The sequence below is a fragment of the Cucurbita pepo genome, chromosome LG19 (genome assembly GCF_002806865.2).
Source record: "Cucurbita pepo subsp. pepo cultivar mu-cu-16 chromosome LG19, ASM280686v2, whole genome shotgun sequence".
NCBI lineage: Eukaryota > Viridiplantae > Streptophyta > Magnoliopsida > Cucurbitales > Cucurbitaceae > Cucurbita > Cucurbita pepo.
In genome coordinates, this window is record NC_036656.1 from 7,209,736 (window position 1) to 7,226,491 (window position 16,756).

At 37.4% G+C, this 16,756-nt stretch overlaps 4 protein-coding genes across 7 annotated transcripts; all 4 read left to right on the top strand.

Annotated features, from left to right (window-relative positions):
* The first annotated feature begins 79 nt into the window (after positions 1–79).
* LOC111781165 (OPA3-like protein) lies at positions 80–3,848 on the top strand. Its single transcript, XM_023661617.1, has 4 exons — positions 80–434; positions 1,926–2,060; positions 2,966–3,052; positions 3,440–3,848. Exons 1-4 carry the CDS (start codon positions 306–308, stop codon positions 3,599–3,601), a joined length of 513 nt encoding a protein of 170 aa, XP_023517385.1. The 5' UTR covers positions 80–305; the 3' UTR covers positions 3,602–3,848.
* Positions 3,849–4,768: 920 nt separating this feature from the next.
* On the top strand, positions 4,769–8,492 carry LOC111781564 (transcription factor VOZ1-like). Its single transcript, XM_023662230.1, has 5 exons — positions 4,769–5,116; positions 5,539–5,793; positions 5,950–6,099; positions 6,706–7,228; positions 7,360–8,492. The coding sequence occupies exons 2-5, from the start codon at positions 5,566–5,568 to the stop codon at positions 7,908–7,910; spliced, it is 1,452 nt and encodes a 483-aa protein (XP_023517998.1). The 5' UTR covers positions 4,769–5,116; positions 5,539–5,565; the 3' UTR covers positions 7,911–8,492.
* A 1,341-nt stretch (positions 8,493–9,833) lies between these two features.
* Positions 9,834–12,618, top strand: LOC111780950 (28 kDa heat- and acid-stable phosphoprotein-like). Its single transcript, XM_023661317.1, has 8 exons — positions 9,834–10,103; positions 10,800–10,837; positions 11,140–11,229; positions 11,367–11,447; positions 11,533–11,567; positions 11,709–11,794; positions 12,178–12,243; positions 12,334–12,618. The coding sequence occupies exons 1-8, from the start codon at positions 10,037–10,039 to the stop codon at positions 12,366–12,368; spliced, it is 498 nt and encodes a 165-aa protein (XP_023517085.1). The 5' UTR covers positions 9,834–10,036; the 3' UTR covers positions 12,369–12,618.
* An 818-nt stretch (positions 12,619–13,436) lies between these two features.
* Positions 13,437–15,514, top strand: LOC111781034. Of its 4 annotated transcripts, none has more exons than XM_023661432.1 (2): positions 13,437–13,956; positions 15,176–15,512. In XM_023661432.1, the coding sequence occupies exon 1, from the start codon at positions 13,583–13,585 to the stop codon at positions 13,934–13,936; it is 354 nt and encodes a 117-aa protein (XP_023517200.1). In that variant the 5' UTR covers positions 13,437–13,582; the 3' UTR covers positions 13,937–13,956; positions 15,176–15,512. The 4 variants fall into 4 exon arrangements, with proteins under 4 accessions (XP_023517200.1, XP_023517201.1, XP_023517198.1 ...); XM_023661433.1 differs by lacking the exon at positions 15,176–15,512 and adding an exon at positions 14,490–14,986; XM_023661430.1 differs by having other exon boundaries at positions 13,438–13,956; positions 15,242–15,514.
* Positions 15,515–16,756: the final 1,242 nt, after the last annotated feature.

Below are 16,756 nucleotides of genomic sequence, written 5' to 3' on the forward strand. Positions count from 1 at the left end.
CAATATGTTTTCCGCTTCATTATGACGTCCCACATCGACTTTTGCGAGGAAAAAATTAATAATCTTATATGGGGAAAATATTTTTCGGAATTTCCCTCGTCAAATATTGCTCGCGGGGAACCTAAACCATTTCCCCATTTGGCGACTTCGCTCCAACGGTTCCTCGATCGCAAATGGCTTGTCTTCATCTTCTCTGACTATTCAATTCGTTGACATTCATTAGCTCTGACCGTGTGTTGTTAATTCCCGAAGGACAGCAAAAGCGAAGCCTTCCAATCAGATTACCGGATTTATTCGTTGTAGTCATGGTACTCCCGGTACTGAAGCTCGGAACGCTCGTGTTGAAAACTCTGAGCAAGCCACTTGGTAATAGGCTCAAGAAGCAAGCTGCGTTGCACCCCAGATTTAGGCAGTCTATCATCAATTTCGCCCAGGTATTTATAATTTCGTTCTGGATTTCTGCTTATGGGTTCTTGATTCTTTGGTTGTGCTTCATTATGTTGTACTGATTTATACAAGATCATGTTTCGTTGAGTTGAGCTATTGTTATTGCAGCAAATAATTCGGCGCCCCTTTCATGGTCTTCTTTCAAACGATTCTTCTGATTGGTTGGTTTTGATCATTGTTTTATGCGTTACCTTCTTCTCAAGTAGTTGTGCTTGTTGGGTTAAGAAGTTCTTCAAACTTGCCCCATTCCAAATGAAATTGCTTCGTACGACAATGAATCCTCATCTTACACGAAATTAAGAAGCTCTTCAACTTAACCCCATTTAATTTTAACTGGTAAAGTTTAGAGAACGATGTTATATTATAACCAAAATCCAGCTAAAAGCAATTGCCATGTATTAAAATTTCTGAGCATTATCTGGAGATGGTCACTAGTTATCATTCTATTGGCTAGAACACTCTGACAATTTTACACAAATAGCTGTAGGTCCAAGGATGAGGATTATGTATGAATTTCATCAATTACAAAGTTAATAAAGGCCTATCTAAGAACATAATGGAACAAATACGAGGGGCTAGCTTTAGCTGTCTTTCATCTCTTATAAAATGACCAACTGTATACTTGTCAGGACTAGCAATCTCATAGGGATCTTTTATTTATAATTTTTTTGTTTGTGTTTGGGCTAGCTAAGCTAATGAGATAACTTCTTGACCATATAATAGTTTTTTGCCATGTAAACTCGATTCTAATGATACTCATTAGAATTTAGTTGAAAGATTGCCTTCCTATTCTCTTCTTCATCGAACAATCTCTTGAGCCCGTATCTGTTTTAGAGATGAGCCTCAAATCCAATCTATCAGCTAAAAGTCTTTCCTCAAGAAAGGGCCTTAGAATGAGCAAGGAACTTGTAACAATTTCATTCTCCGAACTATGTTGGAATTCATTGAAAGGATGCTAGGGAAGAGTTTTTTCTTAATCCGAACTAATTTCCGTTGCCCTGCTTCAACAAGTGTAGCCGACTCTCGTGGTGCCAAAATGCCTCTCTTAACTTCATTTTCTTTCTTTCTCCATTTTTTTTGTTTGAAAAATTTCCAAGAGTAGTAATATCTACTTAAGCCTGAGAGGTATAAGGGGAAGAAATTTGTGAAGTAATATCCACTTTAGTTGATTGGATACTTCCAAATACTTTTCTGTCGCAGGTGTTGTGTTTCTCCTTTACAGACGTACCTTCATCAGGAATGCCAGCCATGCTATGACAATGGAGTCTTACCTTCATTCATACATAAGCGATGAGATTTAGTTTTTCCAATTATAGATGCTTTAGAAAGTATGATCTGCAAAGGTTAGTTTGCATTGATTGTTTAGGGAGACACTTAGTTAAAGTGGGTGCTTCATGTTTGAATGTATGTTTGTATACTGCTAGCTTTACTTTATGAATAATTCTTAAGACCTCATTTCTTCAATGCTAAACTGACAGATTAACCATCGGATGTCAACACAAATGCAAAGACGCATATATGGTCATGCAACTGATGTAGAAATTCGCCCTCTGGATGAGGAGAAAGCAGTTCAGGCTGCTGTTGACCTGATTGGCGAGGTTTTTGTTTTCTCGGTAATATTCATTTTCAAGTAGAATCGCTTCTTTTTCTTTTGGTTAAGACCATTCCTAAACTGAAACATACTATATACCATGTTACAGCAAGTATTGATCAACTATATATTTCACGGATATTTAGCATTGTATTTTGGAAACTAAGGAGCTCATTTGTGAACCATTGTGCATACTTATGATTATAAGAAAATATCAACTAAGCGCTGTTTTATTTTGGGGTTCATTTTACCTTCGATGGAATTATGCCTCGATAATCTGCTCAGGTATTTGGGGTCTGGAAACCCCCAGTTGAGAATCCGAGACCTATCAGGAATACAACTCTTTGGACAAAGATGCAAGAGAAAATGTGTATATATGTAACGGCCCAAATCCATAGCTAGCAGATATTGTCCTCTTTGGGCTTTCCCTTTCGCGCTTCCCCTAAAGGTTTTTAAAACGCATTTATTAGGGAGAGGTTTCCACACCCTTATAAAAAATGCTTCGTCCCCTTCTCCCACCGATGTGGGATCACAATCCACCCCACTTTGGGGCCCAACGTTCTCGCTGGCAATTGTTTCCCTCTCCAATCAATGTGGGATCTCACAATCCATCCCTCTACGGGGCCCGGCGTCCTCGCTGGCACTTTGCCTAGTGTCGGGCTTTGATACTATTTGTGACAGCCCAAACCCACCGCTATCAGATATTGTTCTCTTTGAGCTTTCCCCTCAAGGTTTTATAATGCGTCTATTAGGGAGATGTTTCCACACCCTTATAAGGAATGTTTCGTTCTTCTCTCATCCGATGTGGGATCTCACAATATAACTGTTGGGAGTTTGACTTATTGTGCTTGGCTGCTTGAAAACTTTTTTTGACCTCTTCATTTTATTGATTATTTGTTTTACGTTTTAGTTTCTGGAAATTTATAGGTTGCAGGAGCAATCGTGATATTTGAGGTTCAGAGAAGTGCTAGATCAGAAGCCAGAAAAGAAGAAGTACGCAGACAAGAAATGGAGGTAATGGTATAGTTATTTTCTCCTTCACAGATCACATTTTGTTCTAAGTACTATGGTTGTTTGAATTCACTTACTTGGTAACCTACTTGAATGGAGCTGAACTGAGGTAAGGTTATGATTTATGGATACAGGAATGAATCCTTCGACCATAAGAAATATTACTGTTGGAATAACGGATCAGGGGTCTGCGACAAAGTGAACTTATTCCCATAGCGAATCAACTCCTATATTCCTCGCCACTTCTTGCTTCTCCCATCCAATTGTGTAATTTCTTGGCCAATCCAACCTCACGTCCCCAAACCCATCTTCATTAACTTAAACATATTAGTTTAACTGGTTAAGATATATACTTAGACTAAGTTCTCTGATGTGGTTTATTACATTTAGGCACTGAGGCAGAGAGACGAAAGCTTATCAACAGAATTGGAACTTCTGCAGCAAAAACTGGTAGAACTGGAACAACATGCCAGAGGACGAGGTCTCAGTGGTATTTTGAACTTCAAACACACTCCCTCTGAAAGTGGAAATTTAGCAAAGCCGCCTGCTTGATTAAGTTGCTAGTTTGTCCAGCGAGAAATGTGATGATTTAATCAACGCGGTCTTGAAAAACGGAGGTGCATTTTCCTAATTCTTTCGACACTTCTGGTATTAGTATTTTTCACACTGTAAACGATCATTATTCCAATTAAATTCTCTCTCACCCCGCATTAATGGGGGTGTAAACTGTGCAAGAATATGTACTAAATGAAGAATTTTAGCTATGATGGCCCTAATCATCTGATGACATGATCTATGACTATACTACTCTTCCCTTCCCTCACAAGCTAACCCAACTTTCCATGAAAGTGTTCATCATCTTCCCTTTAATCTCTGTCAACTCTCTCTTGCTAGAAGTGCTTCAATATTACTACTCTTCTTTACAAAAAGTGGTTTCTTTTTGGTCTTGGAAAGGGGATTTGTGGCTAATTATCGAATGATCAGCATCAATCCCTTTTCAATTACTTTTGTGAGACAATTCTTTTAGCGTCCACTCTTTGTTGACTATTGTGACATGTAGTGAGGTGATGAATTCATGAAATTGTTGTTGTCCATTAGCTAATATTCCTTGAGAAAGTGGTGATTATGTTTGTTTGTAACAGCAAGAAAAGCATGTGGTACCCAATCTCAGTTAGCTCCACTCTGGATTAGGGCCCGTTGAATTCCAACTTCAAGACTCGTGCATCCCACCACTCGTTTGGTTTAGTATATTTTGATTACACATGTTAGAGTTCATCCAAAATGGGTATGGATGATAAAATAAAATGGGAAGGGCCAACTATCTTGAAGAGATAACATGGGAATCTTGGAGATGGATAGTGGAAATACCCTTTATTCCTTATATTTATCTCAACCTATCATATTTTTCTTTTCTTGAAAAAATAACATGATATAGAAATGTTCTGTTGTTAAAAACATGAACACTAAATTATTTCTTAAAACATTTTAGAAAATAAAGGGAGGAGAGAAAATTTAGTTGGTAATAAATTAGATTTCACGTGAAAAGCTTGGCTTGCAATATTTCCAATGAGTTTTATTTGGGAAATTAATTTGAATATTTTTTTGGTAAATAAATAATATTAAAAAGTAAATTTTATGGAAAGTAAAAAAGAGTCAAAAAGTGTCATTAATATGCATTTAGGATAATTTTTATTTATTTTTTTGATGAGAGGCGGTGGGAAAGAAGACGAAATGCTTACAGAGCTCTCAAAGCCCAAATTCATGTGTAACTGCAACTCTGTCTCTGTCTCTCTCTATTTTTCTCGCTCCTACTAAATCAGAAATAAAAGAGAATAAAGAGAAGAAAACTGAATTGAAATTGGGGCATCCAAGCCATTGGAACTGTTGAAGTGAAGAAGAGCATCTGCTTTTCGATCAATCCCTTCATCGCGAATATTTCACTTTACGTTTCTCCTGTTTTTTTTCCCTCTTCTTCGATCAGGTGTCCTTGCACTTTCTTGCTTCTTATTGTGGGAGGTTCAAGCCCTGTTCAGAGCTAGGGCTTTCGATTCGGCTGCGAGTTCCTCGGTAATTTTACCTGACCTCTATTGGTTTTGATCTGATATGGGATTTTTCTCTTTTTTTTCTTTCCCGCTTATTTGAGTTATTTTTATCTCCTTTGCGCATTAGTTTAGTTTAGTCCTGCGGAGGATTGAAATTTAGTTCCTTGATGCCCGTGCTCATGTGGGATCTGATTGATTTCGATAATTTATGAAACTGATCTCTGCTTGTACAAGTTGAATCGAATTTGCTTCAAAAGGATTTTGTCTGTGTTACATAATTTTTGTTTTTTCTTTTTGAATGGGTTCGTCTAAAATCGATTTATTTATAGTTATTACTTCACCTTTAATGAATTTCTGTTGGTTCGTTTTGCTGTCTCTATGCTGAAATTTAGTGGATAATTTTCCACACCTGTTATCTAACATGCACTTCTTTGGTTGGGCTCATAGGGACTAAGAGAAACTTAGAGTTCTGCAATGGGGAAGCATTCGAAGACCAGTTGCAAGTCGGCTTCCCACAAGCTCTTTAAGGATAAGGCAAAGAACCGGGTCGATGATCTGCAAAGCATATTTGTAGATTTGCAATATGCAAGGAAAGAGAGCCGCAATGTTGATGTGGCAGTGCTCGAGGAACAAGTCCATCAGATGCTTCGTGAGTGGAAAGCAGAGCTGAACGAGCCCTCTCCAGCATCCTCTTTGCAACAAGTTAGCACTGTATATTCAATTCATTTTAAGTGCATAAGATGAAGAGTATCAATTGATATGATAATCTGCATAATTTATGCATGTGGCATTGAGGACGGCAGCTAGTATAACTGAGTTTAAGTGGATTATGATGTTTTTAGCGTATGTTTGACTTAGGGTGGAAGCCTTGGGTCATTTTCATCGGACATTTGTCGATTGCTACAACTTTGCGAGGAGGATGATGATGCATCTAGTCCATTAGCTGCTCCTAAACCAGAACCCAATGAACAAAATCTGCAGGTTGGAGATACTATGGCAGTTCAAGAGGTGGGAACTTTTTTTACGTTTATTTTGCTGTTGATATTACATAGTTCATGTTGTGCCTCAGTTTATCTTTTCCTCTTTACTTTATAACTATGGCCCTTGATAATTATTGGAGGTGATGGGGTATATTAAAACAAAAGAAGAGAGCACTGATTGGTTCGAATGTTTAATGCTATTTTTGTCTTGGTTCTGGCTTTTGCAAAAGATACTGAGACAATTTTGAAAGTTTCTGTCCTGGCCCTTGTTATGCGGTCGCCCCATGCATGTCAACTACGATAATTGGTGAAATTAGAAAATTTTCTTCCAGCACCATATTTTCCTGACCTAACACAGATAAACATTAGGATATACAAGCATGGAGTTATTGATACATGCCCTTCATGGGATTTTTTATCTCTTTCCTCATCACCTGGACTATCATCTTGCAATGTGTTTAAACTCTAAGAGCTGTATGAATATGAATTTTGTTGGTGAAGTTGGTTCCTTCTCTTTTATTCTAGTTCGTTGTGAGCTTATTGTGGAAGAAAATGTCTAATAAATTTGAAAATCTGTCTTGCCTTTCATGCCTGTTATTATAGGTTCTTAGTATCACTTCTTAACCTGCTTCAGGGATTTAACGTGAATCGTGTACACCAAGAACCAAGCTTCCCTCTAGTTGATCAGTGCAAGAACTCCCCTTCAGGAGTTCATGGTTTGGCTATGAATAACTTGGAAGGAGCCACATATTTGGAGTGTCATCAGCTTGATTTACATCAAGGCAGTGAACACAACTTTTACTCCTTCCTTAATGGTAGAGGTTTGTGTGGGGAGAGTGAAATTCCTCATGTTTCCAGCTATTGTCCCAGCATATGTCCTCCACCTGCTGCTTTCTTAGGCCCAAAATGTGCGCTTTGGGATTGCCCACGACCTGCCCAAGGGTTGGATTGGTGTGAGGATTACTGCAGCAGTTTTCATGCTGCCTTAGCATTGAATGAAGGCCCTCCTGGAATGGGTCCAGTTTTACGACCTGGTGGCATTGGTCTGAAGGATGGTTTGCTTTTTGCTGCTCTTAGTACGAAGGCACAAGGAAAAGATGTTGGTATCCCTGAATGTGAGGGAGCTGCCACGGCTAAATCCCCTTGGAATGCTCCTGGTAAGTTCTTGCAGCTGGTATATTGCATTGACATGCAATGCATGTAAAACTCTGTTGAAATTGATTGTACTGAACTTTGATATATGCTTTGTTGAATTATATTTAGCCAACGTCTCTTTATTATATTGCAGAGCTATTTGATCTGTCAATATTGGAGGGTGAGATGATTAGGGAGTGGCTTTTCTTTGACAAGCCTCGTAGAGCATTTGAGAGTGGGAATAGGAAGCAGAGGTCATTGCCAGATTATAGTGGACGTGGTTGGCATGAGTCAAGAAAGCAAGTGATGAATGAGTTTGGAGGGCTGAAAAGATCTTATTACATGGATCCTCAGCCATTGAACCACTTTGAGTGGCATCTTTATGAATATGAAATCAATAAGTATGATGCCTGCGCTTTGTATAGATTGGAGTTGAAACTCGTTGATGGGAAAAAAAGTTCCAAGGCGAAGGTAACAAATGATTCGGTTGCCGATTTACAGAGACAAATGGGGAGACTGGCTGCTGAGTTTCCTGATAATAAACGCTTTATGAAGGGGAGGACCAAAATTAACACAAAAGTTGGTGTTGGAAATGTATACTCATCAGCAAATAGAGTCATGCCACCCAATGGAACATATGATTATATGCTTCATGCACAATATGATTACCTTGTGGAGAATTTGAGCGAATATTACCTTACGTAGTTAAGAAGCTCAGTTGTTGAATGAGTTGCATGCCTGATGATATCCATCTAAACATGATGGGTTTGAGTTTACGATTCATTCTTCCAGAATTCGGTACTTCTTTTTGGCCCCAAATAACCTAAATAATTTTTTTCCTTTTCTTTCTTCTCTCATGGTATACTATCTGATGCTCATCTCATGGGAGCTGCAACGGATGCACCCTTCAGGATGGAGCTTCAAACCTCTGGATAACAACGGTAAAGCTGGTTGTTTCCCTAATATTTTGGGTTACAATTTGCAATTGATATATTCTAGAAGGACATTAGTCGCTGTAACCCAGCAGAAACTAACCAGTGATGTATATTATTTTTGCTGGCGTTATAAACTCCGTTGATGGTTTAGGTCGTCTGGATTTCGATAAAATGTAATCCGCCTACATTATGTCTCGTTATGTACGTGGATAATCCTAGTTTTTATTCTATTTGATGTCAATGTCAACTTACACATCTTGAGTAATCTTTTCAGTCATCTCTCAAGATATTGAAATGCATATTGCTCGAAGGTTACCTTGTTAACCATTATCAGAAACGTAGATTTACCGAATTGTTTCCTGTTGAATCTTTCTCTATTGTCCCATCTTTGATATTTTGAATGCAAAGTGGGTTGAATATGTTGAAGAACAAGGGTAGGCAGTATCTTGTAACAGTTATGTGATACTTTTCCTGATCTTCACTCTGTTTTAGTTTCCATTAAGATGACGCTTTCATTAGATGCAAGCATTCTTCCATTATTGTGGGTCAATGCGTTTGATTCTTGAGACGGTGACCTTTTGAAGTTTTTGGCGGCATATTCGGATGAATGTGACCTTTGTTCAACCATCCTTTTTAAAGAAACATGTTCATCTCCATATAAATAAACATTCACAAAACATTTTCGTTACCTTCATTTGCTGCTAAAACACGGTGTTCTTGGCTGCTGGATTAGATTTGTATGACTCGTGAATGGGTTATTATTATCATAAAGTAGAAGTAAAATTCTTACAGCTTCGACATTATTATTATGCAAGAAAAAGTCTTGCACTTACTGCATACTTGAGGCAGACAGACTAACAGACAAGCATGTTTTCATTTTTTAAGTTGATACAAAATTTCCTATGCTGTTCGGGTAGCTTTTGATACGACCTTGACATCAAGGAGGATGGCGACTCCTTTAGAGGGGGGATTCAAAGCCCGTAAAATTATACATAACATCATGTCCGATGCATATCGAATACTACTACCTGTATGCTCAAGGTAACGACTCATGTACGGTGTTTGCTAAAGCGCCGAAGTAAGCATCAGTGTTCACTAACATAAACAGACTCCATCGCGATTACCTCATTGGGCACCTGGTCATTGCAAACATGCTAGAATCAAAGTGCTCAAAGGCAGATTCACCATCATCTGCCACAGACGCCGTAACCAACTGTCGAAAATCGATGCTTCCGACCAATGTAAGTTGAATTAAGTCATTCTCATATATCCGAACACAAAGAAGAATCTTTTCGTCGGACACCAATACGAATTGAAGGAGATCTTCCTTCGTCTGGAAGTACAAATTAAAGGTATATCGAATAGCTGATTTTTTGTTAGACAAATTTTAATTATGTTTTTTGAATGATTAAAAAAATACTTAAAAAATATAAGAATATATTAATATGTTTTATCTTTATTTTAAAAACAAATTAGTTGTACAAATCTATAATTTGTTTTTTCTCAGGTAATATTTTATTTCCGTTATTAAACTAATAAAAAGAATATTTAAAACAGAAACACACCTGAAAAATAAATATAGGGTATTTTGAAAAAGTAAAATATGAAGTGCAAAATTTTAATGAGAGAAAAAAAAAAAAGAGAGAGAGATTCTTGGGTGGCGGGTCGGGTAGGGTTTGGGGAATCCGGTTGGCGATTTACACCAAAGAGAGGTGTAAACGGGACGGGAACGAATAAGCCAACACAACTAAAAATTTTCCTCTCTCGGCGGAGAGGCGGAGCGGGAACCAACTTCTTCTTCGACGAATAAACTCAGAGGGGGCTTCTACGTCCATTCTCACTCTCTTCTGATTCTTCCTCCAATTTCCACTTTCTTCCTTCTGCTTTTCGTCGACGATGGGAAGAGGAAAGTACAAGAGCAAGCCCACCGGCCGGCGCCAATTCTCCACCCCTGAAGACATGCGTAAGCAATAATTCTATATCTTATTTCACTACCTTCGTTTAATTATTGAGGAACTCAAGATCATGAGATCTTTTCTTTCAGTGCGCGCGTCTTTCTCTGCCCCTAATTTGATTTTATAGAATTGAGTTGAGAAATTCGTTTGGAACCATTTATTCTTTTCCAAGGATATGAGCTGGTGCGTGACTTAAAAATTCAAGTATTTGGAATGATACTGGATATATTAGTGATTTCAGCTGTTCTATATGCAATGCAACCTAGTTATTTTTAAATCATTTTCTGCGACTATGAGGAGGTGCTTGGTTTGGGGGTGAGATTTAGGCTTAGCTGATTGAGGAAATAGTTCTGTTTTTTTTTTCTTTTTTTTTTTCCCTAAAAAAGTGGAGTCTTAATCTGTTGTAATCTAAATGAAGAGTCTTGCACGATTTTCTTCTACTGCAGAGTTGAACGCGTTTTCTTTGGATTACTTCTTAAACCTAGTACAATATGGGCGATATGGATGGCGTCAAGGAATTAACCTTTAAAGCAAAACCCAAATTTTGTTTTCAACGCATTGTGTAAACACGTTTGAGATTATAATCTTCCGTTCTTAAGATTTTCGTTTTGAAAGACTACATCAAAACTATAGAGTTTATTGTTGAGAAGGATTAAGATGCCTTAAATTTGCATTGCTAACTACAGTTTCTGCCTTAATTGTAGTTGCTGGAACCTCCTCTCGTCCACGCACGTTTAGACAGGTTCACTCTCTCTCTCTCTCTCTCTCTCTCTCTCTCTCTGTTTCTCAAGATTCAAGACACGCACACACGAAGTTCCCACTACCATTCTCATCTTCCAACAATATAAGCTCCAAAGAAGCTTTTAAGCCAATATATGATCTGCATGTGTCCTATAATACGGCAGTTGTTTTATCCAATTGAGGATGGATAATACACTGTTGTGTTACAATTTTTGCTTCAGTAACCCAGCTGCAACTGCATGGTCTTGTTCTTACTATTTTACTCATTTTTGTGCACATGAGGTATTCAATTTAGTATTGTAGGTAGAAGCTGAACACAAGGAGGAAGAAAATGAGGAAGGATCTGAACAAGAATCTGGGGATGAATCTGATGATCAGGGAGATCAGCCTAGAGTTTGTATTCAGTCACTTATTTTTATTTTTTATTTTTTTGACTTAATCTCTAAGCCTAAATTTCTATATCTTTTTCTGTTTTTTATTTGAGCTGAGCGGGACTAAATCACTTTTATTTTGTTGTCAAATTCTGCCAGAGGAAAGGCACTCAAGGTATTATTGAGATTGAAAATCCTAACTTGGTAAAGCCAAAAACCTTGAAAGCTAGAGATATTGATGTAAGTTTTATAATCATCCTCGCATATGGTTTTGCAATTTGAACATTATTATACAGTAGTTGTGTAATTTCACTTCATTTTGCAGATTGGGAAAACAACTGAACTTTCAAGGCGTGAAAGGTTGTTACAAGTATATTTTCATTGTTGTAAAGAATATCTAATACGTACTTATATTTCTATGATTCTTATTCTGGAAACAAATCTGGCAATGTTATAGGTATGGACATCACTTATAGAATTTTGTTTTCTTTGCTTTCCCAGAGAGGAGATAGAAAAACAAAAGGCTCATGAGCGATACATGAGGCTTCAAGAACAGGGGAAAACTGAACAAGCTAAGAAGGATTTAGGTAAGTCTTCTTCAATGATCAGTTCTTTGGTTTAAGTATGTGTTCTATTTTGTGAGGATAGAATCCTTTTTATTTTCGATCTGTCATCCGAGATAATAATGTTCCTTTTCTTTTTATTCTTTCCCCGAGTTAAAAGGGAAAAAAAATATAGGAATGCTCAAAATGATCTCCTGCAGCTACACTTCGATTATATTCACTACTATGTGCCCTGCATCTCTAAACTTTTATAAATTTAGTTCAAAATGTACTTTGATAGTATCATGGGGAGCCAATGCCAAGTCCTGGAACAACTATTATCTGCCGAGTGTTGTGAACAAATTTGAAGGCAGGACATTGATTACACTGTCTGATATTGAAATTTTATTTCACTGTATGCTATGCAGAACGTTTGACTCTTATTCGTCAACAAAGGGCAGAAGCTGCTAAAAAGAGAGAAGAAGAAAAGGCTGGTAATATATACAACAAAACACCGTAGTTTGTATAGTTATATTTCCCCGTAAGACTGACTTATTGAAACTGACACTCTCCCTCACTTTCAGCCAAAGAACAGAAGAAAGCAGAAGCTCGCAAATGAGCTCCAGGAACCATTCGAGCTCTTCTCACTGGGAGGAGCAATATGTAATATCTACAACTTTACTTTCTAGTTTGCGTAGACTAATATTGTTGTTCGATGTCTGTGACCGTGCAACCAAGTATTATTCTCCTCTTTGGCACAGAAGTGACCGTAATACTATGTCATTTTTCATTTATGCAAAGAATACTTCTGATGATATCTTCCTCAGTATAAGAAGTTCCATTCATTGTGACTTCAATATTAGGTTCACCTTTATTCTCTATGCCTTTATACCCTTATCACTTTGGAATATTTTTCCTTCTTTAAATATTGGTCTCGAATGCTCTGCTGATATGATTTGGTCAAATATATCTGTGCATATCAAGAATAAATGTGTTTTTGTCTATTTGTTTGTGGTTGGGATATCCATTGCTAGGCACCTTTTTAATACCTTCTGCTTCTTCACGCAACTAGGGGGGAACGGACGTTTTTGTGGAGACTTCGAATCTCGAACCTATTGGTCAATGATCCATGAATTGATGACTATTTTTCTTTTTACGAAGTTTAGTATCATATTGAATACAAACTTCATATTTAATCATGATATTTCCAAAAATGATAAAAAGTAATTTTTTTTTTTTATCTTGAATTGGTTTAAGTTCTATTAATTTTTATTCTGAAATTTTAACATAGCTCTAAACTTAGACCTGTATTGTTATTTTTATTAGGTTCAATTTTCCCTAAATTCCTCCTAAATTTTAACCAAAAAAAAATCAAATCAAATCAAATCTCTCAAAAATCATTGATTTCAACAAAAGTTCAAGCATTTTAAAAAATTAAATTGGAATTATACACAAAATTAAGAATTGAATAAACAAATTTCATTGAGGCTCCATTCATTTTGAATTAAATATAGATTTTTTAAATGAAAGTATATTGTGACTTAGAAAATAAAAATTACAATAGTTATTTGAAGTCTTAAGATTGCGAAGCTAATTAAAATTTTAAATACATTTGGACGAAATTAAGAGTTCATTGGTCAAAAAAAGAAAAAAAAAATTTAAGTTTAGGGTTAAATTCGGTATTTTGTCCGGTAAATTAAGCGCCACCCGGCCGTACATGCGAAAGCCGGAAAAAGGAGAGCGAGTTCGACGATTTTGTCGACGCTGAAGCTGAAGGATTGATAGCTGAGTATAGAGAAGTATTTTTTTGCCGGGAAATTGCTGCGCGCCATCATGACGGACCCCAACCCTCCATCTGAGAATCCTTCTTCTTCTCAACCTAAAACTATGAATGAAATCAGTAGCGGTGGCCCCAAGGCCGAATCCACAGGCCAAAGAGTCCGGTTTCCGAACCCACCGGAGATCCACAATCCCGACCCTGCTACGCTTCGAGATCAATGGAGGTTTGCCATTAGACAGTACAGTAAATGGTACTCACACGCTTGGGGGACTGCTATACTTGCTGGGATCTCCTTCTTCGCTCTTGGTTGGGTTATTAAGGGTTCCAATCCTCTGCCCTCTCGCCAGGACGATTCGAATTCGCCTGCCTCCTCCGCTTCCAATACTGCACATGAAGCTCGTCCTTGACCTTTTGCCTTTGGATTTAGGTGAGTGTTGTCTTTCGCTCGCATTAACGCCTTTATCGAATTCTTGATGATGGGTTTTCTAATAATCCTTTATTGATATCATTTGATTGCTAAGAACCAATTTTGGAGCTTGTGAGTGAGAACGGGTTTTCTCATTCATGCTCCGAGATCCTGGAAATGGTTTCTTTTGATATTAAACATTAGGCATCATGATCAGTTTAACAGTTTCACGTACTCTTGCAATGCCAATTGGTACGAGGTTTGATTGTGAAGGAGGTCTGGTGCTGAAGCATGATTGGTAACTAGTGGGTGCTTTTCTGTGAATGGAAATTTCTGTATGCGTAGCTTCCATCACTATATTTACAGAATTTTCTGTATGCGTAGCTTCATCGAGTTTAGGATACATTTATAAACAGTCATAACACGATATGAGGAATTCTTTCCTTTATAATATCTCTGTCAGTTTATTTCCGGCAGATCAATACCAATGAGGTTATTCAAATAAGTAATTATTTCCTTTATACCTTACCAACTGGAGTGTTTTGTGTAGGCAGAATGTGGAACGTGCCTGCCATTAATTCAGACACTAGATGTTGTGATGAGAATTTCTTTTTGACCTTTTGGACCTTTGCTATGTTCGGGCAAGTAACTTACCAAATAGATTTCTTTTCTCCCCAAATGTGGAATGGCAAGAAGTTTAAGGACAAGAGGAAGGTTCTCTGGATAAGTGGTCGTTGTTCCATTCAGATGGGGAGTCTGAGTAGAAAGTAGCAAAAGAATTTCCAAAAGTGTGGTATGAAGTCTTCTAGGGGAGATGTTTGAGACTTTGATATTTTTGTGGCTTCCTATATCTTTGATCATAACTAATTAGAGAAACTTTTATAGCTACATGGATTTTATAGGCTGTTTTGTGCTTTTCTATTTCTGTATATTTCTTTTGAAATTTATCAATGAAGCTGGTTTCTTATGAAAAAAAGACATAGCTCGCAGTAAGTACTGTGAGATGAGATTTTGATTAGGTCTCTCTGAGCAATGCATCTGACTTAATTTATTTGGTGATCAGTACAATCCATGAATTTAGAAAATCTCTAGAAGCTGTTTTGTTTAATGGTAGCTCCCGCCTTTAATTTCCTGTGAAATTAGCCATTTCTGGATATCGTGTTTCATGCACCGAAATTCATGGACTTTGATGAATATTGCTGCTTAATTGTCATCTGATTTTGATGCACATTCATTGAAGAACTGAAGGACTAACTTTGTTGATTGGAGTTGGAGTATGAATAATTGCTTTCATTGTGCCTTCCAGAAGAATAAACCATCTTCGCACACTGCCACTGCTGTGGTGGACTGTGCTGGGAGTCCAGACGTTGTTACTCTTCAGAAAGAGTTGGTACTGGATGGAGAAATCACCCTTTCTGCAAATATTGTGCATTCTGCTTCCGTTTCTCTTAGTTTTGATATTACCATTTTGTAAAGTTGACCTTTTTCACACACGGTTTCATAGCGAGTGTAAAATTTATGGTATATTGTCACTTGTTGTCTGAGTTAATTTATACATGTCAACCTATTAGACGACGTATCAGAGGTTTATACTACACGACATCCAAGTGACTCGTTTGTTTTCTTAGGCAAGGCTGCTGGGTATCACTTCAATCTCAAGTTTTTCCTACTCAGGACTTGATACAACTGACTAAGAACTTAAGACCTCAATAGCTAAGGTTTCTAAAATGGAGTTGTTCTCTTGTTAAGCAAAATCAGCAGCAACTTCGATTGTTGCACACGGAAGGTGACGAAGGTCTGCCTGGTTGTGAATGCGCATCATCACAGTAGCGCAATTACACAGTTGTTGGTAATCTTCATTAGCAAGCTCCATAGGCTCACTCAGAGCGTAGCTACCTGGGATGCCAACCGGTGGCAAATGATAGATTTTTAGCCTTTGAAATTTAAAAGGTTTCAATTTACTGGTTTGAGATGGGATAATAGGGAAGTAAGTAGGTTCATTCATTCACTCACTTGGTTATGTAGTTTTCTAGTTTCACCTCAACTTTAGCTACACTTGGTAGCGTTAAGCGAACCTTGAGCCAGTAGAGGTTCAATCACTTGATTTTTTTCCTTTTCAAATCTCCCCTCGGCAGGTGCTGCCGTGGGCATAGGATACTAGCTGAATATTTCTTTAGTTATCACTTGTAAAACACCTGCTCATCAATGGCTCGAAGACACGGATAATTTGCTTTGAAAACCAACCATAAAAACACAACATTCTCGTACATGATAAGTAAAACATGTGAATCATGTTATTTACACTCAAAGTAACCGGTTTAAATTCTTAACAACAAAAGCACATGTACATAAAAGCACATGTACATTTACAAGTTTTATTATTCAACTTTTGGCTATTCTTAAGTTTTATGAGCATATGCTATAAAGAAGAATTATAAAGAAGAATTATGGTTATAGTTTATTGAGTCATGTGATACAACTATACAGGCATAGTTCCACAGTGTTATGAGTTGAGTGTAACATCCCAAGAAAAGAAAAAGAAAAGAAAGAAAGATTCTAAAAATATGGGATGATTATATTAGAAATGGAAGCAGAAAAGTTATGGGAGTGAGAGAAATAGTCAAAAAAACACTGTGGGTCCAACTAAAAGATCATAATTCACATCATATCTGTACAAAATTTGAAGTTATGAAGAAAGGCAGAAGCAGAAACAGAAACAGAATCGAAGAGATAAGAGGGAAGACGACAAAGCGAAGAGAAAGGAAAGGGGTCCAAAGTTGCAGCAAAATGTGGCAGAATATGGAAGAACAATCCAATCAAC

What these genes read in the sequence shown, in the direction of transcription:
- LOC111781165 (XM_023661617.1), top strand. Translation starts at nt 306, where the DNA reads ATGGTACTCCCGGTACTGAAGCTCGGAACGCTCGTGTTGAAAACTCTG. An exon ending in CTATCATCAATTTCGCCCAG is followed by an intron (nt 435 to 1,925) that starts GTATTTATAATT and finishes CTAAACTGACAG; the next exon opens with ATTAACCATCGGATGTCAAC. An exon ending in TACGCAGACAAGAAATGGAG is followed by an intron (nt 3,053 to 3,439) that starts GTAATGGTATAG and finishes TATTACATTTAG; the next exon opens with GCACTGAGGCAGAGAGACGA.
- LOC111781564 (XM_023662230.1), top strand. Translation starts at nt 5,566, where the DNA reads ATGGGGAAGCATTCGAAGACCAGTTGCAAGTCGGCTTCCCACAAGCTC. An exon ending in ATACTATGGCAGTTCAAGAG is followed by an intron (nt 6,100 to 6,705) that starts GTGGGAACTTTT and finishes AACCTGCTTCAG; the next exon opens with GGATTTAACGTGAATCGTGT. An exon ending in ATCCCCTTGGAATGCTCCTG is followed by an intron (nt 7,229 to 7,359) that starts GTAAGTTCTTGC and finishes ATTATATTGCAG; the next exon opens with AGCTATTTGATCTGTCAATA.
- LOC111780950 (XM_023661317.1), top strand. Translation starts at nt 10,037, where the DNA reads ATGGGAAGAGGAAAGTACAAGAGCAAGCCCACCGGCCGGCGCCAATTC. An exon ending in ATCAGGGAGATCAGCCTAGA is followed by an intron (nt 11,230 to 11,366) that starts GTTTGTATTCAG and finishes AAATTCTGCCAG; the next exon opens with AGGAAAGGCACTCAAGGTAT. An exon ending in TGAAAGCTAGAGATATTGAT is followed by an intron (nt 11,448 to 11,532) that starts GTAAGTTTTATA and finishes TTCATTTTGCAG; the next exon opens with ATTGGGAAAACAACTGAACT.
- LOC111781034 (XM_023661432.1), top strand. Translation starts at nt 13,583, where the DNA reads ATGACGGACCCCAACCCTCCATCTGAGAATCCTTCTTCTTCTCAACCT.